This window comes from Pollicipes pollicipes, unplaced genomic scaffold (assembly GCF_011947565.3).
Source record: "Pollicipes pollicipes isolate AB1234 unplaced genomic scaffold, Ppol_2.1 Scaffold_3481;HRSCAF=4094_pilon_pilon_pilon, whole genome shotgun sequence".
Lineage (NCBI taxonomy): Eukaryota > Metazoa > Arthropoda > Thecostraca > Pollicipedomorpha > Pollicipedidae > Pollicipes > Pollicipes pollicipes.
Genome location: NW_023596304.1, coordinates 46,394 through 72,133, shown reverse-complemented (window position 1 = coordinate 72,133; position 25,740 = coordinate 46,394). Strand labels below are relative to the sequence as shown.

Below are 25,740 nucleotides of genomic sequence, written 5' to 3'. Positions count from 1 at the left end.
GGTTGTGACTTCTGACTTCCCACCTTTTTGCGCAAACTTGTCAAGTGGCGGTCTCGTCACTGCCAGGAGCCGCATAGCACGATATTCATGACGATGAACGGCATCTCACGGTTCATTCGGTGGAAGGGCGTCAGGACAGCGCTCCTGTCGGACGGCTCCTGTTTACTCTGCCACGGTCAGAGTCTTTGGAATCATATCAGCATTCGTACGGCGACAGCTGTAGACGTCATTGCTTTCTTTCTTTCCCTCTCCCTTGCCGCTCCTTTGTTATGTTCTAGTTCCAGGTAGCAGTGGCCAGCTGATGGTCACTGCAGTGGCCTGGCACGACATCCGTGTGCTGGACGGGGTTTGGAGAGTTGGTAATAACCACGTAAAACAGTGGCATATCTACTGGATATAACTAGAACGTCGGTGGAACCACGATTTGGGTGAGCAAAAAGTCAAAATGTCTGAACACCTGACGAAGTCGACGCACGGTATGCATGTATGTTGTCGGTACGTATGTACACACAACGGTACGTATGACACACGGTATGCACGGTATGTTGTCCTCGTGCAGTAAGTAACAAATGAAATCACCCATGGTCAGCAGGGACCGCATATATTGTGCACTAAACAAGCTAAAGGTCCCATTGCTGGCACCCTTGCTGAACGATCTTGGCCAGGCGCATGCTGTCAGGATTCCTGCCAACGCAAGTAGGCATGGATAATCCTATACCGGTTTCTTGGACCCAGAGGTCAGACGATGGCTCCGACGATTCAGAGCGAGGGGAGCCCGCGGAATGGCAAGCGTCCAGAAGAATCTGTTTAGGGCAAACCATATCCACGACTCAACCGCCGCGGGTCCTGTTGGCGCGGCGTCAACCCTGGGGCAGAGTGATCATTTCCCAATTGCTGCCATCGCCATGGAGGTAGGCAGTTGAGGAAAGCCTTACCGAAGATAGGCTTGAACCAAAAACCGCCCACCAAGGTCGGTAAGCGCATTAACCACCTGCACCACCGAAGCGGCCAGAATGAATGAAGATACATATACGCCTGAAGCTTGCTATTTGTGCGCATGTTAACGCACTCCCTGGTGATGAAATGCGATACGATCTTCTGGTGTTTTGGAGCCTTAAGCAAGGTGCGCTTGTTCTAATTTTCTCCAAAAATACAACTTTTAGATGTTCATGCTAGAAGCATAACAATTGTTTGATGCAAACTTGCAATTCTGCATATCTCAGTGCCGTCCATTCGGCTGTCTATTTTTGTGACAGGTGCTGCGCGAGCATCCCACTCCGCTCACAGCCTGCATTCAGTCCGATTGAGGTTCGTGAGAACGACAGGCCGTCACACGGTTCATGCAAGCTACCGATCGTCTTACATCGTCTTACTGATCGTCTTACAGCGAATTTGGTCTACCGATCGTCTTACAGCGAATTTGGTCTACTGATCGTCTTACAGCGAATTTGGTCTACTGATCGTCTTACAGCGAATTTGGTCTACTGATCGTCTTACAGCGAATTTGGTCTACTGATCGTCTTACAGCGAATTTGGTCTACTGATCGTCTTACAGCGAATTTGGTCTACTGATCGTCTTACAGCGAATTTGGTCTACTGATCGTCTTACAGCGAATTTGGTCTACTGATCGTCTTACAGCGAATTTGGTCTACTGATCGTCTTACAGCGAATTTGGTCTACTGATCGTCTTACAGCGAATTTGGTCTACTGATCGTCTTACAGCGAATTTGGTCTACCGATCGTCTTACAGCGAATTTGGTCTACCGATCGTCTTACAGCGAATTTGGTCTACCGATCGTCTTACAGCGAATTTGGTCTACCGATCGTCTTACAGCGAATTTGTCTACTGATCGTCTTACAGCGAATTTGGTCTACTGATCGTCTTACAGCGAATTTGGTCTACTGATCGTCTTACAGCGAATTTGGTCTACCGATCGTCTTACAGCGAATTTGGTCTACTGATCGTCTTACAGCGAATTTGGTCTACCGATCGTCTTACAGCGAATTTGGTCTACCGATCGTCTTACAGCGAATTTGGTCTACTGATCGTCTACAGCGAATTTGGTCTACTGATCGTCTTACAGCGAATTTGGTCTACCGATCGTCTTACAGCGAATTTGGTCTACTGATCGTCTTATAGCGAATTTGGTCTACCGATCGTCTTACAGCGAATTTGGTCTACTGATCGTCTTACAGCGAATTTGGTCTACCGATCGTCTTACAGCGAATTTGGTCTACTGATCGTCTTACAGCGAATTTGGTCTACCGATCGTCTTACAGCGAATTTGGTCTACTGATCGTCTTACAGCGAATTTGGTCTACCGATCGTCTTACAGCGAATTTGGTCTACTGATCGTCTTACAGCGAATTTGGTCTACCGATCGTCTTACAGCGAATTTGGTCTACTGATCGTCTTACAGCGAATTTGGTCTACCTGTCCCTTGATCTAGAAAATGGCAACACCTAATTATAAAATGCACTGAACAACGGCTTTCTCGCTGGATTTGACGTTAACGTTAGCTTTCCTCTTAACGTTAGGGATTTGGGCAATCTCCCCCCCCCCTTCCCGAACTGAGAAACTACACCCCTGCTCCAACAATTTCCTCCACTCTCCCAGTGGGGGATGTCGTTGGGCATCATAATCATTGTGTTGGACGCCGATGGCCGAAACCAGGTTCCAGTAATCAACGCATGGTCGGTTTAATGCTGTTGCAGACTTTGTTGGGCTTATATGGCTTCGGGAACTTACGCCGTGAGTTGATGTAGCGCAACTGTGCAACATGCAGCAAAAAAATACAATAGGCGAGAGGCGGGAGAATTGGGACGAAGAAGAATAGGGACACACAAATATCTCCGAGATGGCCAGCTCCGGATCACCACTTGTACTTCCATGTTTTTCTCTTTTGTGTCAGCCAACGCTGGAAACTACCAGCTGACCTTTTCCGGTGCATAGGAACGCTGTACGGGGTGAATGCCAAAAAACTACACTTTTCGAGCGTTGTTTCAAGTTGTGTGTGCTGTTCATGTCAAGCCATCTTTTCTTTTGACTATTTCGCATTGTAAGCTCAAATGGTGTTAATCTTCTTGCTTGCATTTAAAATTATATAAACCAATTGACAAACGGCGGAGAACTCGTCTAGTAGCTAGCGTTCGCTGCAGGAGAATCGGGACGCCCGTCCCTATTGCCATGCAGATGTTCCAATTCTCCTGCAGGAACCATTAATGCCACTCGTGCATAATGCTATACATACCCATAAATTGATATCTGTTTTTGTCGAAACCCACTCACCTTTTTTCTTCTTTCAGAACCATGCCACGTGTATACGCTAGAAAAGAAAAGGGATACGCGGACGTATCTCATGATTCAATGCTGCTGGCTGTCAAAGATGTAGAAGGCGGAGCGAGTCTGATAAAATCTGCAGAAGCCCAGTGTGAGAAAAAGCGTCATTAGAAGGTATGTCGCAAAGCACAGTGTCGATCCTGCAACTCGCCTTGAGCCCGACTACAGTCATTCGAAGATATTCACTGCTGACGAGGAGCAAGCCTTCAGTGAATATGTGATGCAGTGCTCGAAGATGTTCCATGGCTTAACGCACAAGCAAACACGTGGAATTGCCTACCAAATGGCGGTTAAAAATGACAAACATTTTCCCGCCTCCTGGGCTGAAAATGAAGAAGCGGGGCGCGAGTGGATGAAGGCCTTCATGAAAAGGAACACCTAACTGTCACTGCGGAAACCTGAAGCTACATCCATCGCGCGAGCTGGAGCCTTCAACAGGCACAATGTCGCTGAATTCTTCGGAAACCTGTCTGAGGTCCTGAAACAGACGTGAGTCTTAGGTGCGAGGATTTTAAATTTAGATGAAACTGGATTCACGACTGCACAGAAGCCTGGAAAAGTCATTGCTGGAAAGGGAGACAAATAGGTCGGGAAGGTCACCTCTGCGGATAGGGGTGAACTTGTCACGATGTGTGTCACTGTGACTGCCACTGGGGCATACCTTCCCCTGTCTACGTCTTCCCAAGGAAGACTCTTCGGGAGAATCTGATGGAGGGCACCCCGGAAGGATCGCTGCAGCTGTGTCACAGCAGCGGGTGGATGACGCCCGAAAACTTTGAGAAGGTGATGCAGCACATTGTGAAGCACATGAGAACAAGCAAGGACAATCCAGTCGTCTTGGTGCTCGACAATCACGTCAGCTATGTCAGCCTGAACGTGTTGACGTTGGCGAAGGACAGTGGAGTCCATATCGTGACTCTACCTCCTCACACGAGTCACAGGCTCCAACCGCTCAATGTCACCACCTTCGGTCCGATGAAGACAAGCTTCAACAAGCAGATAGACAGCTGGATGCTCCAAAACGCGGGGAAGCCCATCAAGCTTCTGAACATGGGGAAGCTCATGGGGCAGGCGCTGATCCGTTCGGCCACCCCACCCAACATCCTGTCCGGCTTTCAAACGACAGGAATCTGGCCACTGGACACTGAAGTCTTCACCAGGGATGACTTCCTTCCCGCAGACGTGACCGACAGACCAGCTCCCTCAGCGACTGCAGGAGCGCCCGTGGTGGCTGAAGATGACACACACGAAGCGGACACACAGAAAGTGGACACACACGATGCAAACACGCATGAAGCGGGCGCACACGAAGATGACACACACGAAGCGGATACACACGAAGAGGACCGTGTCGAGTCTGGAGCCTCCATCCCTGTCAAGGAGGCCGACTGATCCGGTTATCCTGCAGCTGGAAAGGCCGCCATTTGCAAGCAACGAACCGGATGCAGTTCCTGTGCCGTCACGGGCTCCAGCTGAGGTCCAAGGAGGTGACCCACTCAGCCCAGCATCTCCCGCAGTCCGGCTTGTCTCACCGCAGAAGTTTCGGGGGTATCCGAAAGTGAGTTCCTGTTATCCCAATTTCTTCCTTAAACCGATAAAGCAGCGATGACAAAGTAACATTAAACAGACCCCAGATGGCCCATACGATCCTTAAGAAAACATTGTTCATTATTGAACTGTCTTACATTTTCGGGATTGTTAATTCCTTTTATTTCCATCTTTCCTATGTTCGTTAATTATGTTGTAATTCCGTCAAAATATAGTTTTGTAATGCATAATTTGGTATCCCAAAGCTAATCAAAGGTAATACAGATTATTTTGTATTCCAGTGAGCCATGTTGTCCAATGCCTATGCCTATGTTCCATAACCGTATCCTTACAGTTCCTGATCCTCCATCTTTTAAGGCAGGACCCAAAGTGGAGCCGAGTCGTCGAGGGCGGAAAAAAGGAAAGACCATGATAGCTACGAGTACACCAGAGCTGCAAAGAAAAAAAGAGGAAGAGGAGAAGAAGACCCGAAAATTGCAAGCCAAACACGAGCGTGTGTGAAAGCGACTGTTCGATGCCAAGAGCAACACCACTAACACGAAAGGTAAGAGGAGAAAGCTGGGAGGTGCAAAGGACTTGCCAAAGGCTGACGATAAAGCGTCGTGTCTGTACTGTGGGACGCAGTATAGGCTCAGCTGTGAATCGTGGATTCAGTGTACAACATGCAAAGAGTGGGCGTGCTTGCCGTGTACCGACGCAACAACCTGGCAGGCACAGTTTGTATGTGACGTCTGCCGAGACTGATAGTCCGCTCATCCGCTGTGATCCGATATGATCCGCCGTGTCGCGGGTATTGCATTGGCTGTGCTGATTTAACGTGATTAGTACGATGTGTAGGAAGCTTTGTGACCGTTTACGTTGTTAGATGGTGCCTAGGATAGGTACCGATATTGCTAGCCATGTGATCCGCTGTGTTGCCATCAACGCATTGGCTGCGCAGATTCAACGTGAGTAGCACGATGTTCAGGAAGTTTTGTGACAGTCGCTTTGCCCGTTTGGTGCTTAGACTGCCGAGACTGTAAGTCCTACGATCCGCTGTGCTACAATTATCGCATTGGCTGTGCTGATAGGCGATTATGCGATGTGTAGGAAGTTTTCGGCCGTTGTCGTTGCCTAGTATGTGTCTAGACTGCCAAGGTTGATAGTCACATGATCCGCTGTGCCGCAAGTAGCGCATTGGCTGTGATTATTTAACGTGGTTATTACGACTGCAGGTTGTGTGGCGGTGTCGTCTGGTTGTTGTGTAGAGTACCGGCATTACTGCTAGCCGGATCTTATGTTAGAAATACCTTCCCGTTGTTGGGGCTCTTCTGCCAAAAACGGAATGGTTATTTGGAGGTGGAAAATTCACGTTCTAAAATGTTGTGTCTCAGTTTTAACACGAGATAGATGAATCTGATATGCTACCACTTTCAGCGGAGGGAAACGTTGCCACGACCATTGACAAGCTCCTGAACGCAAGTAGATGGCAATGCAGTGCACTCATTTTATCATTTGCAATTCAATTATAGAACATGTAGCCAAGTAGAAATGCTGTCCCAATGCTCCTTAGTATGTCCCAATTCATACTCACGTCTGCCCCGATTCTCCTGCGTGCGTCCCGATTCTCCTGTAAATGAAGGTCTTTGTTTCTGCTCCACGCGAGTCGTATCCTACCAGAAAGTGAGACTTACTTATTAGTATGATGTAAATAAATACCCAATTCATTTATTAGTATGATGCAATGTTACCTAGCTTTCATACTTTTGCTGCAATGACTCATCAAAGTTGAAGTTGCAAAAGTGTCCCAATTCTCCCGCCTCTCCCCTGCTCAAGTAAACTCAGTATGAACGAAGAGTTCTTACCTTTTGACCGGCTCCATCAGCAACACTCGACTTAACATGGTATCGCAGTTTGCATTTTCTTGGTCCCTTTACCTGTGAAACAGTTATGAAAAATCTTAAAATTATCATTCTGAGCACCCATCATTAATGATCTACTTGTACTCAGACTCCACAAGGTTGGAGATGCAAACACACTGTTGAGGTGGGCAAATTGGGTTGGGGGGGGGGGAGGGGCAGTGGCCAGCCCGAAAATACAAATGAACACCCGTGGGCTCCACCTGCCCACGGCCTGGGGCAGCCGATTCTGGAACCGACAATCGATCTCGTCGCGTCGAGTCGTGTAGAACTGCGACTTGACTGGGGTCTTGAAAACAGCAAGTTGCGTGAAAGATAAAGGCATACAATTATGTCATCATGTTCAACAATTTCAGTGTTTAAATGACTGTACCTTTTCGAACCTGTTAACAACAGCGAAGGGAAGAATCCTTTTGAACACATTCTTGGCAACATAATGGTAATTAAAACTGTACATAATGTTTCGCAGATAAAAGCATCGCTAATCAGCCCTAATATAATCACAAATAGAATATGGGATAGCCCATATTATATAATTTATCAAATATGATATGGGCTATCCTGTGTCGTTACTAATTAACACTGATATCACCCCCACTACCGACCTTGAAATAACACTAACGAAACAATGTTTTCAAGCGCAGCGGTAGATGAACAGACACCACAGTAATGACTGCTTCCCATTACCGACCACGAACCAGCTGCAGCTGGGAGCCAAGGCTGGGGCCGACACAGCTGTGTGCGTTCAGTTGGCGGTGACAGACGGTAGACTGCAACTAGTCAGCGCTTCAGAAATTTAGTGAGTGGGGTCGGGTATCGCTGTCGCAAATGTGTCACAATTTGGGTGCGCTAGTACGACAAACTCGAGTTAAGATATGAGATCAGCATAAACGTTGGCAAATCAGTAATGACCAGGATATTACAAGTTTTAAGTTTTCCAGTAGACATCAGTGTGTGAGCTGAAGACTGTGGTTGGCCGCGTCGCGAGTGTGGAGGGAAAGCAATGCAAATTTCGGAGATCGGCCCACGCTTCGTCTCGCGGTAACCGGGTTAAAGGTCAGCTGACCGCGCTGTTGCAGACGTTAAATGGCCCCTGGCTGCGTGCCCTACACTCGGGCGCGCAGTCAGCCGCCTGAACCCCGATCACGAACAGAGACGATGTTTGATAGATTGATCTAAGCTCTTCTCGTCTCGGGCCCAATCACATGTTGCGTCAACGCCAACACACCAGATGAGGACGATCGTCCAGACAATCATCTCATCCGTACTCTGGCATCTTGCCGCAATCATTCTGTAAAACTTCAGTCATATTTGTTCGCAAGTGCAGCTGTGTTTTATCATCTGTTTGCGCATCATTGTGGTCATTGTCTGATCCATCGATGCTAGCCCATCGATTCGATGATGGGGTCCGTGAGCAGGCTGTTCCCCGGCCATCTTGGTCTGACATGCCGCTCTTTTGAGCAGTGCATTGGTTTGGCAGCTAAGCTAGCGCATCGGCTGTCGAGTTCAATATTTGACACAGGATGATGCGGAGACTGAGACCGCAGGCACCCGCGGAAAGCGACGATGCCTGGCTGTATCTGCCGCGCGCAACACGGCCGGACTGTGGTGAAGGGACTGAAGCCCGCCGGCGGAGACTGAGACTGCAGGCACTCGCGGAAAGGGAAGATGCCTGGCTGCATCTGCTGCTCACAACACGGCCGGACTGCGGTAAAGGGACTGAAGCCCGCCGGCGGAGACTGAGACCGCAGGCACCCGCGGAAACGGACGATGCCAGGCTGCATCTGCTGCCCACAACACGGCCGGACTGCGGTGAAGGGACTGAAGCCCGCCGGCGGAGACTGAGACCGCAGGCACTCGCGGAAAGGGACGATGCCTGGCTGCATCTGCTGCTCACAACACGGCCGGACTGCGGTAAAGGGACTGAAGCCCGCCGGCGGAGACTGAGACCGCAGGCACCCGCGGAAAGGGACGATGCCTGGCTGCATCTGCTGCTCACAACACGGCCGGACTGTGGTGAAGGGACTGAAGCCCGCCGGCGGAGACTGAGACCGCAGGCACTCGCGGAAAGGGACGATACCTGGCTGCATCTGCTGCTTACAGCACGGCCGGACTGCGGTGAAGCGACTGAAGCCCGTCGGCGACTCCGGCAGCCTGAATAACGCTCCGCCACCTAGATGCCCCTCTTGGTCACATGATCCCATCCCGTTCGTCAGACTGAGAAACGTGATCGCGTGACGATGCAGGCGTGGTTACCTAGGACGCGGATGGTGAAGCGTGCACTTTGACGCCATTGGCACGTGGCCGCAGGTATAAAATGCAAGGAAGTGCGATAACGTCGCGCTGTGTATCGCACACGGTGCTCATCATACCGCCGATCAAAGAGCTTGCCTGCCCGCAGCCCGGCCCGCCAAGCAGCAACAGATCCCTCAGCTTTATCAAACACGCTGCCCGAAAATCCTGCAGCTCCCGCGCTGAAACGTGACAGTTTCATTGGTCCCTCGGGTAACACCACCGCCGGCGACCGTTACAGAAGAAAATCAATACGGCGCGGCTAGTGCGAGAGCGGCGCATCGCTCCCCTCACCAGCGGGCCGTCGAGCCGCAGGGTTCCGCCTGCCGGACCCCTCCCGGGGGGCGAGGGTGACCGGCACTGAGGACGCCATCTGTCGACTGACTCGGGCCGGCGCCGGCGCCCGCGTCCGCCGCCCCCGCCGCCGTGGGCGCCGGGCGGACCGCAGCGCATCCGGGCTACATTCACCCCGCTGGTGGGGAGGGGCGACGGACGTTCTGCTGAGCAACGACTCCCCGCGGCCAGACATAGCTCGCCGCCGGTTTGCCATGTTGTACAGCCAAGTACTAGGGCCGCTAGCAACCACGCGCGCTTATAGGACCAGTCATGAGCTGGAGCTGCTGGGTGCTGCTGGGCCACTGTTCACGCATCCTGAACCACCGCCACGCCCGCTGAGGCATATAGTGCACGCTAAAAGCGTGTGATTCCCCCTTACTCTGTCAAACGAACGCCTCATCACATAAATCCCTGAACGACCCGCAGTCGTGTACTCGCATGGATCAGTGACGATCTGAGCATTTCTCGCGTGTCTGCCGGCCAGTCCAGTGAGGGACCGCCTCGGCCAGGCTCTGCGGCTGCAGGGAGCACAGCCAGACTGCCCATTACCACGGAAGCGCCGACCAGTCTGACCACGGAGCCCAGTCACTCCAGTCTGACCACGGAGCCCAGTCACTCCAGTCTGACCACGGAGCCCAGTCACTCCAGTCTGACCACGGAGCCCAGTCACTCCAGTCTGACCACGGAGCCCAGTCACTCCAGTCTGACCACGGAGACCATGGAGTTCAGCCACTCCAGTCTGACCATGGAGTTCAGCCACTCCAGTCTGACCACGGAGCCCAGCCACTCCAGTCTGACGACGGAGCCCTGCCACCTCAGCAAACGAGCCACTACAACATGTCGGCGAGTGTATTGAGATTCTCCGGGCGCGGTGGGGTTACGAATACAAAACGTCGCTCGAGGCGCGGCCGTCTCGGTCGCGTGTCTGGGTCACGCGCCGCCGGTCCGGCCGGCCGCGCTGCGCGCGACAAATTCCGATTACAGCTGAATAACATCGCGACACGAACCAGAAACAGACGTCAGGGGGGGGGGGGGGGGGGGGGCGGCGGCGCCCCAGTCGGCGCTGACTAGCTCCCGCTGACTGGGGAAGCGCGAGCGCGTACTTGGCGAGTACAGTCGGCCCGGGGCGGCGCCTCTACGGGGTCCGCTTGTAGACACGCGTGGCGGTGACGTCGTCCACGGTGCACGTCTGAAACGGGGAGGCGTGACGTCAGAGAGGGAGCGAGCGATAGGGGGACAGCGGTTATTGGTCACAGTCAAGGAGACGTCGCTCTCGCCGCCAGCTACGTAGCATGGGACGACAGCAATGCCACGCTGTCGTCGGACATCGCGGGACAAGCATCCATGAGCGGTCGGGCGCTGATGGCTGTCGAGCACACATACACAGAAACGGGGTCGGATTACCACCGTGCAAGGATCGCTAGTTCAGAGCTGAGACCATGCCAAAGCATGGAGACCACAAAGGATCGCCAATTCAGAGCTGAGACCATGCCGAAGCATGGAGACCACAATACGCCCGCACGTGCCGAGCTTTTCCGTTAGCCACTGCGAGCCGCCATCAACACTGCCATGAACGTCATTGCATGACATTCATTGTGCTTTTTTCCCCGCACATGAAGCTCAGACTATAAAACACTTGCAAGATAACGGTGCAACACATCTACGTGTGCTGAGCTTCCCCGTTGGCCACAACGCAATATGAACACTGCTGTACGCTGACATATCACTGCATAATATGCCTAGCGCTATTTGTGCCCAGCACGGAACACTCAGATCTTAGCAAAATTGCAACATATCGGCCATCGGTTAACCACTTAACAGCCCGCGAGTCCCGATAATGCGATAAAGTACATATTGGCTGCATGCAGAATACATTAACGCCGTCGTCCGTTGCCAGGGCGACGGGTTGCTAAGCCGCTTTTAGCATCCCAGAATGCAAACATTCGCGAGAAGACGCGGAATTAGATCGTGTGTCGACGGCAGCCTACGTCAGGCTGATCCATTCGAGTTCGACGGTCCAGCCAGCCAGGAAGCCGCCCACAGGCGTGTTCGGACTCAGGGGCGTCTCCCCGGTCACCGCCCTGTCCCGAGCGCCGCCGGCCTGGGCCACGTGCCGCCGAGACGCGCCGCGCCGGCCGGGCCCGGACGCCGCCCGCTCCAGCCCCATGACGACCGATCACGATCGGTAGCGTCCGGCGCCGGACGTGACGTCACGGCCGCGTGAGGGTGGCGTGAGAGCGCGGTCGGCGGCAGCAGCACCGCCTGACGGAGGCGGCCCACGACCGTCACGGCCGGCGCCCGGCGCATCGGACGCCGCTGTCACCAATCAGAGGGGGCAGCCAGCGGCACCGCCAGCCGGCGCCGCCCCGCCCGGCAGGGTTGGGGGGGGGGGGGGGGAGGGGCGCCACGTGGCCGCAGCGCCAGCCGGCTCCGCCGCCCCACCCGCGGTTTTAGAACTCGCAGACGGCGCCGGAGGGCCCGGGCTGGCTGGGGCGGATTGGGCCAGCGCAAGGAAACGCAACACAGCATCGTTGCAGGACGTTCGCCATCGCGAGCCAGACGCTATGCTACGTTTACCCAACTTCCGGCATCAACCGATTGTACTGTGACTGCAGTTGCCCACACGAGGCCCGCGGTGTGGCGGTCTTCCATCGGCCGTCACGCCTCACCGCCTCAGTTCACAGACGTCACTGGTCACACCATCTTACTCAAAACTCCCAACACTTACAAGGAACGGATCAGGTAAAACGCGGAAAATGGGCGAGGTCGTTGCTCTAACAATCCCAGCAGTTCCCGGCTCCCTCACAGACGCTGGACCAACTGGACGCGTTCGCACATGACAGCCACCTCAAAACGAATTAGCATGACGGAAAGCCAAAATCCAGCTACAGTAATATGTTAAAGAAGCATCAGGCATGGAGTCTGATTCGCGTCACATCAAGCCTTCAGGTGACGTATGTCGGCACGTGCGAGGCAGGGCGAAACGGCGTCCGATTCGCCGAACGGCAGCCTGCACAGCTGTGGAGGCGCGGCTTAGTTTTATCGCACTATATCGGTGGCGTCGCACATGCCGGTTTGTTTGCATATGTTATACTCTGATCGGGCTGAACACCAGCTTGGGAAATAAAGCAATCCCCACTCACTTTCGTCTAAAAATATAGAGCCATGAACATTTAGAAAGCGTAGTACAATTCGCAGCTAAAAAGAACATTTTGGCACCGAAGCGCTGTGAGGTGCAAGTCTTGCTTGCAACAAAACATGTACATATAAGTGAGTTTCAAATGTCATAGCTGAAAAACGCTTTCAAAGGGAGTATTTCACATTTGCATCGGGCTTTGAACTGAAAGAGCCATCTTGAAGACAATTCGGTGCAGTTCACAACCCTGCCCTCCGTAAGATGTGAACCCCTCTAGCTTCTAAGCTACGCGTTCGCGATGTGCGAACTATTTCAGGAGTATTTCAAGGTCAGCGAGGCATCCATAACGCCATAATAACGCCGTTCGAATCCTTCCATTCCATTACACATGCGACCATCAAGGGCAGGAAAGATACAATTGTGGAGTCGTTCATAACTGGCGTTCGTGAGCACAATTTCCGGACATAACGACCATCAATTAGCTCTCAGTCATGATAACGCGAGGTACTATGACGTAGCCAAACAATGACGCACTGAGGAACATATTTACTAAACAGACAAATTGTGTGGTCCAGAAGTGTTTTCCACATAAAAGTACACCAATATTTATAAGTGAGCCTATTTCATCAAATCTGATACTTGCTTCAATGTCTTTAATTGTGAAACATTTCTTATAACGACCTTTGCATCCCACTTTTCCCTTACCCATGCACCAGCCTTGCAAACAATCGGTTTTCAGACAAACCCTGGTGAAATAAACCACGGCAAACCACGTTAGCGGTCGACTGCCGGACGATCCGCAAGAGCGATGCTGCGATCGCAGGGGAAGGTTGAAGTAGACCTCCGTAAGAACCCAGTTCACCGCCAGAGCACACAGACGAATAGGGTCACTAGCAGCCAGAAGGTGCCTTTTGTAGCGAGACGAGCAAGGTGCCAGCCTTGAGTGCTATCGTCGTGTAGATGATACCAAAACCTAGCCCAATGACGACAGCCATCTTTCGGAACCCAAGTAAATAGGTCGCCAATGTACTCGCATGCTTATCATTATGAAACCTTTGGAAGGATATTGGCTATGATAACATGGGTTCGTGCATGCTAAATCGTAATGGTCTCAGTGTCTCAGTGTCTAAATGTGTCAGTCTCAGTGTCTAAATGTGTCTCAGTTTATCCGGCGATGACCTTTCCCCGCCGGTTAATGACGTCATAAGGTGCTGGTCTTCAGTCGTTGAGGCTCCGGGTCGGCGATATCGTTACGCCGTTTCCAGCCGTGCTCTTCAGTTTTTCACAGGTTCCACCTTTCACGTTCCCGTGTTACCCGAATGGGACAGTCTAAATTTGTGTGACATAGTACTGTTACAAGCAAACCGAGTCTGATCAAACAGCTTGCATGACCCTGAGATGATAACAAATTATGAGCTGTTCTGGGCAGTAGCAGATCCAAGGGATAGCAGCGACACTGTGCCCCCAGCCCCCCCCCCCCCCCCCCCAAGGCGAAAACGAAATACTTCCTTAGTTTACCGACACTTGTATGGAAAAGTCTGGTTCACTGCCCTGAATAGATCCTGGAACCGCCGCTGGTGCTACTCGTTAATGAAAACCGCTTGATGGCACGACCAGCGGTTGCAACAGCCCGGAATACGAAGAGAAGCATGTCAGCGGCGTCAACAGCCGACCGGGCCGCGCCGCTGAAGCTACAATATCAGCGATCGACTGACGTGAACACGCGCCCGGCCCGCCGCCTCGCTCGCAATCAAGCACGTGGAGAAGTTGGCATGCAGAGAAGTTGGTGTGCTATGTCACGTGAAAAACAATGCACGCACCCACATTCACGCTCTCGGCACGTGCCATTTGGACTTCAGACATAATGGCTCGCCACTGAAACGACTCGAGTTCTTTACTGCGAGCACGGAATGGAGTCAATCGTTGTCGGCCGTTCTGACAGAGTACGAAATCACAATTCGATGGTCTGGCACAAGTTCCCATGAAATGTGAAACGCCACTGCCACGTTGCCGCGCGCGGGGTTTGGACGGAGTCTTCGGCGAAAGTTCGGTTGCCAAACAGAATAATCGACTTACAAAAGTGGAGTCTGGAGTCCCGCTGGGTGAGCGCGGCCTCGGAAAGTCATAACCTAAAATTAGGGGAACAGCGCAACACTGTTCTGAAATGTGCACGAGGCCCAAGCTGCGGCCGGTAGCACGCAGGCACGGACGGAAATAAACATGATCAGGCCCAAGCTGCGGCCGGTAGCACGCAGGCACGGACGGAAATAAACATGATCAGGCCCAAGCTGCGGCCGGTAGCACGCAGGCACGGACGGAAATAAACATGATCAGGCCCAAGCTGCGGCCGGTAGCACGCAGGCACGGACGGAAATAAACATGATCAGGCCCAAGCTGCGGCCGGTAGCACGCAGGCACGGACGAAAATAAACATAATCAGGCCCAAGCTGCGGCCGGTAGCACGCAGGCACGGACGGAAATAAACATGATCAGGCCCAAGCTGCGGCCGGTAGCACGCAAGCACGGACGGAAATAGACATAATCAGGCCCAAGCTGCGGCCGGTAGTACACAGGCACGGACGGAAATAAACATGATCAGGCCCAAGCTGCGGCCGGTAGCACGCAGGCACGGACGGAAATAAACATAATCAGGCCCAAGCTGCGGCCGGTAGCACGCAGGCACGGACGGAAATAAACATAATCAGGCCCAAGCTGCGGCCGGTAGCACGCAGGCACGGACGGAAATAAACATGATCAGGCCCAAGCTGCGGCCGGTAGCACGCAAGCACGGACGGAAATAGACATAATCAGGCCCAAGCTGCGGCCGGTAGCACGCAGGCACGGACGGAAATAAACATAATCAGGCCCAAGCTGCGGCCGGTAGCACGCAGGCACGGACGGAAATAAACATAATCAGGCATAAGGAATAAGAAAGCTTAAAAACTACACCTTTAAAACTGCGCAGAACTGCGCTTGAAGCAGACAACAGACCAACAGAACTGCACTTGCGCCCACATTCGGGACGCTTCACGCTCATATCACATCGAGCCAACCCAGGACAGCCATCCCAGTTGTAGGAGGGATATCCTGAATCCGTAGGGCTTAGCCTGCTTTCATCACAGGCCTCTTCACCCAAACCACTTGATTTCGCCACGTGAAAGCGATTCAAGGATTGGGACTTACGAAAAAAGCGGACAGACAGAAGGCTGCAGTATCTTACGACTCCTGACATTTTTTTTTTCTCCCTCAGAGGCTTCTTTCTTTGCGCTGTTATAATCTTGTGAAGCTTGGGTTTTTCCATGGAGCCACTCGGACGGATAGTGGCACTTTCAAACGTGGCAGCATGTTAAGTGACGCACCCAGGCCGCAGCCGGTAGAGAGCATAACGTGTCATTCACCGGCGATAAAAGCGCAACAAGATCATCCTAGTGCGGCATAAAGTATCTTCCCCTGACATTTCAGCGGTTGAAAAGCCTTCCGTCCAGCTTTGTACATTCCTTCAGGGCGAACAGTAGCTGACAGTTGCATAGTCCACAACAAATATGACCACGAAATCAATGCACTTCACCCTCAATCCAGATCAAGTGATTCATCTTTAAGATCACGTGGCTAATCGAGACTACTCCAACCCCATTCGATGAGTGCTCTGCTTAAATGCTCCAGCCGGCCCCGACTCGAGGCACTACTCAACGCCACCCTAGCCCTTTGATCAAACCCGCCGCGTCCCACGCAATTCTGATCACGTTACGCCAGACAGTAGTGCTGCTGCGTCACAAGTGTCCGTCAACACCTGCCCCGATCGGAGCAGAGGCCGCTCCGCCAGCTGTGTACTGCTAAGCAACAATGTGGGTCCGCGCCCGTAGCGGCCATTCACCCCCACCTTACGATGCTTTTTCACCTTCGGCCTACGAGGGGGGGGAGGGAGCCCCGGGGGGCCGTACCATTTTAAGTACTACTCAGGCTAAAATCACAGGAAAAATGACATTGGAAGGCTCTCGTCAACTGTCTTGGACAGGATTGGCTGAGCAATGGTGCATGTGACCTTCGATAGACCAAATCAGGTCACAGGGGCCAAATTAGCGTTTTACGTGCCCTTCCTGTTATCTCAAGCACTTGTCATCAGGAATTGCGAAAGGCACCATTGAAAAGCTCCAACTAGCTCATCAGACGGGCGCCGGTGGAATCAACAGGTGAGACCAGTGATCTGTTATGCCAGGTCAAAGGTCATCCGTGTCAAGGTTATCAAAGCGTGCATAGGCTCGCCCGGATGGGTCAAGAACTGAACAAGCCGCGTCGGTGGGGAAAACAGCGTTCCAAAAACCTTACAAAACCGCATTAAAGTTTCAAACGCACAATGCAAAAGAGATCAAAGATCATTAAACCGACAAGTTTAAAGCTTCAAAACTGCATAACATGGTGCTAACTCAGCCAACACAAACTTCATGCTAAAAAACATCCAGAAGTTACTTCGGAAAAACCTTAGCAGGGCCCCTAACGTATAAAGATATTTCAAATGCATTTTGTGTGCCCCCCCCCCCCCTTGTAGTGCAGAGATTCACAGGAACGAGCCCACTGAGGCTCACTGGTGGGAAGCACGCTGAACAAGGAACCCCCGGTAGCAGCAATATCACTTACTTTAATCAGCTGAGGAGGCTTAAGCGACGAAGTTGATCCAACCTGTCCCCAAAACCTGATTTCTTACCGGATTTCAGCCACATTAATTTACATCCCAGATGTTAAGACAAAGAAGAAGACGTAACAACATATACCTCGTCGATTCCGAAATGGGGCGCATCGCCGCGGGGGGCATATATATATATATATATATATATATATATCTATATATATATATATATATATATATATATATATATATATATATATTATATATACCAGGGTACTTAGTGTACCAATAGTTGAGCCATTTTATGTATTTCCTCCACCCTGTATTTTCTTTTTGCTCATATGCATTGAGGGGATCAAAGGCTAAGGGCTTAAGTCAGATTTGGAGGGGCTCACCCCACCCCCTCCCTCCCCCGCTTCTCCCAAAGAACAAAGCACCACCCGACGTCTCTGCTCCAAAGACATACCTTTGTCGGAAGAAGGCCAACACTGTCGATCTTTAATGAGCCAAGTGCGAGTCGCACTCCCAGGTCCGGGAAGTTCCCAACAACACATTCCCTTCCATGCTAATGATGACAATTGTAAGCACCAAACGTACATCAGTCAGCTGAAGGGGCAGCAACGAAAGGTTGCATTACCACCACCGATACCAAAAACCATAATAAGGCGAACACTTACATCTACCCATGGGTTGTGCCCATCACAGTTTGTCCACATACAAAGTTATCAATTTTCCCTTATTAGTGGTCTTATAGCTTCCCCAGAAACGTGATGGGGTTTAAAGCATTATACAACTAGTCCAGACTGTTGCATCGCGCGCACGGCCACGCCTCTGAACTGACAGTCGGGCAGCTGTCCACGGCGCGGGCGGCGGTGACTGTTGACAGTGTGGAGCACTGTTGAATCAGCGTGTGACGGGTTGCGATTCAGAGCAGCCACAGCCGGCCGGCCGAGCGCCCGTCCACGTCCCCGGCCCCGACGCCGACGTCGACCTCCTCCCCGTCCCTGTCCCCGACCTCCTCCCCATCCATCCCCGTCCCCGACCTCCTCCCCGTGCCTGGCCTCCTCCCCTTCCACGTCCCGGTCTCGTCCCCATCGCCATCCCTGTCCCCCTCCCCGTCCCCGTCCCCGTCCCCGTTCCCGTTTCCGTTTCCGTCCCCGTCCCCGACCTCCTCCCCGTCCCCGTTCCCGACCTCCTCCCCGTTCCCGTCCCCGTCCACCGACCTCCTTCCCGTCCACGTCCCGGTCTCATCCCCATCGCCATCCCCGTCCCCGTCCCCGTCCCCCCGTCCCGACCTCCTCCCTGTCCCCGTTTCTGCGCCTCACCAGCGTCATGGTGTCGCCATCGAAGGTGCGCTTGAGGACTGAGTCCTTCTCCTCTTTTCCTTGTTGCCCTTTTGCTCGTGCACCAGGGTGTTGCCGTCCATTGTCATAGTGGCCTGCCGGCGGGGGGGGGGGGGAGGTCAAGACGCCGGAGCTGCAGCAGGACAGCCAGCTGGAGGCACCGGCCGCGGCCACTCAGGCCCACCGTGTCCCGGTGGAGCGGACCGACGCTGGATCGGCGTCACAGGCGGCAGGGGGCGAGGCCGGCGGGCTGCGACAGCGCGGGCGGCCGCGGATGCTACCGGGCCGGCGTCGGTAGCCTGGCGCCCGGTCCGGCCGCCGACACAGCGGCGCTCCACCGCCGATCGTCTACAGGCGACGCACGCGGCCGCGGCGCGACGATGGTCACGGCTTCCCGCCGGTCCTGAGACGGCGGCGGGGCGGGGCTGCCGCCACCCTCCGGGTGAGCCGGGGACGGGTCATGTGTCACCGCCTCAGGCAGACCCCGGCCGGCGACGGCGCCGGATGGACGGCGGCTAACGACCTGCACGCTCACTGACACACACAGTAATTAGCTTGCGACACTCTCAGGGCGAGCAGAGGACGAGCAGAGCGTCCAGCCAGCGTTGGCGGCGCCTGATTGCCTCTCTGGGGGCGCGTCGCTCTACCGCCCCCTGCTCAGGCCGCGACACAGCGCAGATGGTCTGTCCGAGCCCGCCCGCAGCCCGACTCCGCTGCGGGCTCCGGCAACGGAGGCTGTCCTACTCAACACGCCCCCGCGCGCGGATCATGGCAGGCTTCCGTGACACCGGGCAGACGTTACCGCCGGCACCGGTCACCAGTCAGTCACCAGTGATGCCGGCATCGGTCACCAGTCAGTCACCAGTGATGCCGGCACCGGTCACCAGTCAGTCACCAGTGATGCCGGCACCGGTCAGTCCTCACCCGGCGTCACTGAGGATGCCAGCCGAGCGAACGGCCGGGCGCGGCCTCCCTCTCGCCGGCCCCGCATGCCGGGCGTGACTGGCGGTGAACGGGCCGAACCGTCGGCTGACGGCAGCGAGCTGGATCACTGACGACGCGACCGGGCCTGGTGATTCCGGTGCACTGCCAGCGGCGTCGGCAGGCGCCGCCACTGACCTGCACCTTCCTGCCGTCAGCCGTCTCCTCCTCGAACGGCACATCCAGCTTGAACTTGATGACGGTGGTCTTGAACGTAGTGACGGTCTTGAGCTCGTACTCGCCGTCCGCTTCCGTGATCTCCACCGTCGGCACAAGCGTGTTGCCCATCTTGCGCATCATGAAGCCCACGCCTGCCGGCACAGACCCAATGTGAGGCGCTGCCCTAAGACTGGAGATGTCGAAAGCGCCAGCACTTCCAAACCGACATCAGTGGCCATGAGAGACATATGCTAGACAATCAGGGCTGTTCAACTGGTGAGGTGTCGTTTGACGTGCACGGGCTGCCGCGCTGGACACCTTGTGGTGAGGTGTCGTTTGACGTGCACGAGCTGCCGCGCTGGACACCGAGTGGTAAGGTGTCGTTTGACGTGCACGGGCTGCCGCGCTGGACACCGTGCGGCCCGCGCATGTGGATGGAATCGCCGCACGCCGTGGCAACTCGACATGCCTTTAGTGCCGTGCGCCAAATCCGAACGGCGCCCGGCGAGCCGTGCCGCCTCCGTATCCATACACGCCGCACGTGTGACGGGTGTTCCCCCGCCCAGTGACCACACAGCGGAGCGCAACGCACAGCCGCGGAAACCGAACACAGGAAACAGTTCGGTGATTACTAGTGACGTCTGACTTGGCGTGATATAACATACCCGCCAATGGCCTCTACTTTCTCTGGCCGTTGTCAGCATTTCCGAGATATGGCATTAGTGGCGCTAGGGTCCGCACCAGCCACTCAATCAGCTCATAGTTCGAGACAGACATGCACACCACTCCGCCTGCTACTGGAGCCGGAGTGAATCGCAAGCCGTAGCTGAACCACCCGCTAGCGGTAACGACAGGCTCCTGGCGAACCTGCTGGGGGGGGGGGGGGGGGGGGGGGAAGGTAGAAGGGGTAGGAGAAGGTACGTAATGCGCACTAAGCGGCTGTCTACACTACGGGCATGTGTTACTTCAAGAACACTGATACAATGCGTTGTGTGACGCCAAATCATGACTGCATTTCGATGCCACCATCCCCTCAAAGGTTACTGATTATATCAACAAAATGTCTTCATTATCGATGGGGACATAAACGCTGGCTACTAATGCGGCGGAAGCGAATGAGGAGTCAACGCGTTAGCGCTCGCTCCACAAAACCCCATTTCCGTGATCCTCAGGGGCGAATAACGCGAATGTCAACGAGTTGCTCGGTGTCGCGTCCCTTCCTACTCTGATCCACTACCCCCGCTGGTGCCTGGCGGGCGGACCTCGTCCCCTACGTGACCGGCGCGGTGTCGCGCCCGCCCCCAACCAACAGTCATCCGAAACTGCGTACGTGAACCAACAAATGTAGGGATACCTGTCCATTGTTTCCAAGAATTCCCTCTCACATTGGCCGCCGACGACAACCAATGGTTAGCACTGCTTGGTTTTTGAATGTCAGTGTTGAAGAGGACAAGGTAAGGCTGGTGAAGTTGAGCGTCACTGCGATGTATTGTGCGCCCCCAGTTAACGCGTCAAGAAACACATCTGCAGCAGTTTCATCTTCTGATTCTCGTGTAAGTTGCTCACATCCCACATCAGCTGACACTGACCCACTTTGTCGTAATTCACAAAATATTCAAAAGTAATGTCAGCAGCTATCTTAGTCACGGCAGATCTCCCATAAGACCTGAGAGTGAGTTCTCTAAGACCAGGGCACAGGATCGTACTCAGGTCCAGGGCTCGATCCCCCTTCCATTTTGCACCTGAGCCATCAGCCTAAGAACATCAAGCTTGTGGAGAACTCCCCCCCCCCAAAAAAAAACAAAACACAATCAAAACACTAATGTGAAAGAAGGCCATATTACCTATAACGACGATTTCCCAATGTCTGCATCCCTTCGCCTAAATACAACCCTCAAACGAAGACGCTTCAGCTGAAGGTAAAAATTGAAATATGTAACGCTTTAGCCGTCTCCAAATGTCCGACATGGCCGGCCGACCTGTCTGTATTCGCGAGCACACGGGGATGGCCGACATGTTGAACTCCCCATCCGATGTTGCGAAGCCACACCGACGTATCGGACACCTCAGTGGTCATTTCCCAACATAACTCTGGCAAACTACATAGGCCGTGCAAACGCTACGATCCTCTGACGTTGAATACGCCCTGGGCCCGGCAGTCCATATCACGTGCTGAGGCTACACACGGGGCCGGCGATTGGTTAAGACACGCTGATGTTAGGTGTGACTGGGTATTCCCGAGGTACTACGATATACCACAGCAGCGCCACATGGCAGCACTGACAGGACCCTGCACCAAGTCGCTAAACGTTGACCGTTGAAAAGCGTCCGAATCAGTACATGATCGGGATCTTTAGAACCTCAGTACAACGCACTAGTCAATCGCTGTAGACTGGTGGCCAGCCCTACCGCGCTGGACCCCAGCCCACACAGCTGGCCCCCACTGCGAGTCAATCGCTGTAGACTGGTGGCCGGCCCTACCGCGCTGGACCCCAGCTCATACAGTTGGCCTCCACTGCCAGTCAACGTACGCTGTGCACACCAGATTCAACTGGCACACCAGATTGCACACCAGTGCACAGCAGGTTCTCCATTCAACAATGTGTCTTGTTTGTATGACTCCCGCTGTGTGCAAGGTACACGCCAAGTAGGGCTTTCTGTTCGCACCCTGCAAACACCATCTATATAGCATCATTTTAATTCAACGGATAATCTCATCTCCGGTATGTTTGCTAGACTGATAATGAGGAACCTGCTTCTTGTCACACCAGAAAACTTCGGTAACACAGCCCGATGGTGACAAAAATAAACTGTGTCGATTTCGAGCCTGATCACAGTTCAACCCACAATCACACTGACCCACAACAACAGGAACCAAATCGACCAGCTGATCAAATTTGCAAAGCTCCTGATAACTCAATATAGATGCATAATGCATATGCTGTACATACTGTGCTTTACGCGCGCACTAGTTTGGAGCGAACTACTAAGGTGTTCCGCACCAGTTATGATCCGTCTGGACACCCACAATTCGTGTGTACGGATGTGTGAGCACACATGTCTGGCTACTGGCTACATTTTTCGCATAATTTTACCAAATACTTCACACTGGGCATCACCACAGTAGTGCCACGTTCTCATAATACTTAATATCGGTTCAATAAGCAGCAGATTCTGGGTGCACCAGACTTGCTTCGAGTAACACAAAATTAGTGCAGCTGATTAGATTCTGGTTTGCCGTGTTTTCCCCGACAAGGATTGCGGGGTGGTTTGCAGGTTGCATACCAATATGGTAGTTGAGGCCATGAGAAAATGAAGGTTCACAAGCGCCGCGAATAATCGTTGAGCTGTTGCCTTCCCGCAATCTTGTAGAATGACACACTAATTGTCCTTGATGACAAAGCCAATTTTGCTGGAGAGATCCCGGATCCCGTGGCGTAGTGCCTGCACATGTGTACCGCACGGTGGCGGATTCCTCCTCTCCCAACAGCGGACGAAGCATCAGTTGCCCCCACAAGATGCCGAGAGCGGATATCCACAGACGATTCAGTCCGAGGGGCGGTAGAAGGCACGATGCACCAGGGAGGCAGCCACCACCTCGTTTGGACCAAAGTAAACTACACCACGAAACCACAACCCGGTCATAGCACGCTACCGCTCCATGGTTGCCTGAAACCTTGACTTCGACAGCTTGGCATGGAACAAAACAGAACCCATCTTGACCCCTTCACGACAACAGGTCACAAAGCCCAAAAATACGTTAAATATGAAGAGATTTAGTGTAACACACTGATATACGGTAGACGAGCATGTGGCTAAAACTCTCCACCACGGAAAGAACGCCAAATTTTCGTGCGATTGTTCCGTTCGGCATTGAAAACACCGTTACCAAAGCGCTGATCAAAAGTGGTCCAGCAAGTATTCAAAAAGCGTTTTAGCCTACTCCCGTTAACTTAGGCTCCACGCTTGTAAAACACGTGCCATGACGCACCATTAACCATTTCAAACGTGTAAGTGTCGGCATCTAATGTTCTTTTCATGTCCAGGTGAGAATGCTTTCGGGGCCCAATATCACAGCTTTTCACCATCCCTCCGGAGAAAATGCACCTCGCGATCACTTTTGTACGCCTACCAGCGTTCACCGCGCCGTGTCATGTGAAAATGACACGCCATGTGACACGCCATGTCAAAATGAATCCCTCCATTTTACCTAGTGATGTAGCTAAAGCTTTTGGGGCTAAAGAGGCGGCAGAGACACGCTGGGACCGAAACCCTCGGTACTTTTGACGGTGAGAAGCGCTCGTGGAGCTTCTCAATATAAAAACAGTCCCCTGAGGTATCAGAGTAAGACCACTAGCCTAAACCCTCCACCAAATAAAAATACAGGGCCCCTAATAGTCTTACAGCCGCGCAGAGGCCTTACAGAAACAGTAGTCTTGCTTTCTTAAAGCGGTTGGGGGAGAGGTTGAGCCAATAAAGTTGACCTTGTCTACCTCAGTACCCTGCCGTTTCCCTGGATTTCAGCCACTATGATTTGAATACTTCATTTCAAAATTTTAATATCATTTGGCCAGTTCCGAGATTGTTCTGTTTTGAAGACTGAACTCCCATCTGAGGCCAATGTGATAGTGGCAATCTGTAGTGATTTGATTGATAGTTAAGCGTTTATGTACCGCGTGTACCAGCAGTTCAAGCACATGGCGCATCCAGAATTTCATTTTCCCAATTTTCTCTTTCTTGCTCATGCATTAGGGGATAGGCTTAGAAGAGCATCGAGGTCAAATCAGCATAGGGTGGCTCGGTCTGGGGGGGGGGGGGCTTATAGGGGCGCTCAGCCCCCCTCCCTCTGAAAGTGTACAAAGTGACACCTCTGTTCCCAAGCAACAAAGAGGGACCTCTTGGCCTTAAAGGCTTTCTATTACTCACTTGGCGCACTGCTGGGCAAAATCCTGAATGGGTCACTGTCTTAACCAAGCATGGATCTGTTTTGATTGGATTTTGAGAAAATGTCTTGCGCTGCCTAAGTAGTAATGCGTTACTAAACTCAGCGGCGAAGTTTTTTTATATGGTCGGGAACACACCAGGAATGGACGTTGATAATGTTTAAACGACGGCCATATGCGCCACCACAAAATTCCTAAAGGCGGGTCGAGGTGGAGGGGGAGGGGGAGGGGTCGGCTTTACGCCTTCCGAAAATAGAGTATACTGTAAGTGTGCACTTCAGCCATTGGTTACAATTGACTGAAGTGATATTATAACATCCTGGATACCGAGTGCTTGAACTGAAACCGACATGACGCGAGAATGAAAAGTGCAGTTTGGGGATCCTCGTGGGAATCGGGGACAAACTTCGGGATGCCTGTGATAAATGACGGGCCTGGATCCCACTTGAGAGTGCACTTAGAGGTGCAAGCCATAGCGTTTCTTGCGCATTTCGACAAATCTAACTGTTCTATGCCGCAGCTTGTAACATGGCAGCTGATGAGACAGGCGTGTAGCGATACGACGCTGAGTGCAGACTGCGGAAAGGGGCGCCATTTGTCCACTCACTCAAAGCTAACATTAAAACCATGCTGTACGTACCCAGAGTTTTCATATACTCGTCAAAGTTCTCGCTTGATTCCATCTTCCACTTTCCTACCATCTTATCAGTCATGTTTGCACTTTTTTAGATCACGACGCTGGCTATCAGTACTTGTCACGCGCGCCGCCCTCCAGCTCCCGATGCGACGCAAGCAGACGACGGAAGCTGACGACGGATGCCGGCTTTGGTCGAAAGCGCGTCACTTTTGTCTTTCCGGGTTTTAGCTACCAAATTAGACAAGGGTTGGGCGTTTCTGGTCTGTATCTCAAGCTACTGGATTGCGGAGATACGAGTCCTGCGTGGGATGGGGTCCAACCTTCATTGGTGGTTGGTAGTGGTTCGTCGAGAGCAGCAGACAAGAAGGATGACATTTATGGTAAGCCCATCATGAAACTTGACAAATCCGCCCTCTACAGCGTGGTGGCGACAGCGCAATGAGCACTCTCTATGCCCTCTAAGTGAGGGACAGCCTTGTCACATCGCGACATTCACGGGCTC

The 25,740-nt window shown here is 53.0% G+C and overlaps 2 protein-coding genes across 2 annotated transcripts in view; both read right to left on the bottom strand.

Moving 5' to 3' along the window:
- Positions 1 to 6,765, bottom strand: part of LOC119092830 (sodium/calcium exchanger regulatory protein 1) — a 29,360-nt gene extending 22,595 nt beyond the window's left edge. The window contains exon 1 of the mRNA XM_037215748.1: positions 6,734 to 6,765. Coding sequence (XP_037071643.1) covers positions 6,734 to 6,750 — 17 coding nt within the window. The 5' untranslated portion in view covers positions 6,751 to 6,765. The remainder of the gene's footprint in view (positions 1 to 6,733) is intronic.
- Positions 6,766 to 10,550: 3,785 nt separating this feature from the next.
- On the bottom strand, positions 10,551 to 25,392 carry LOC119092822 (sodium/calcium exchanger regulatory protein 1-like). Its single transcript, XM_037215739.1, is given in 5 exon segments — positions 10,551 to 10,604; positions 18,501 to 18,553; positions 18,556 to 18,613; positions 19,638 to 19,810; positions 25,242 to 25,392. Coding segments are annotated over 5 exon segments (411 nt in total). The 5' UTR covers positions 25,315 to 25,392.
- Between the last annotated feature and the right edge of the window lie 348 nt (positions 25,393 to 25,740).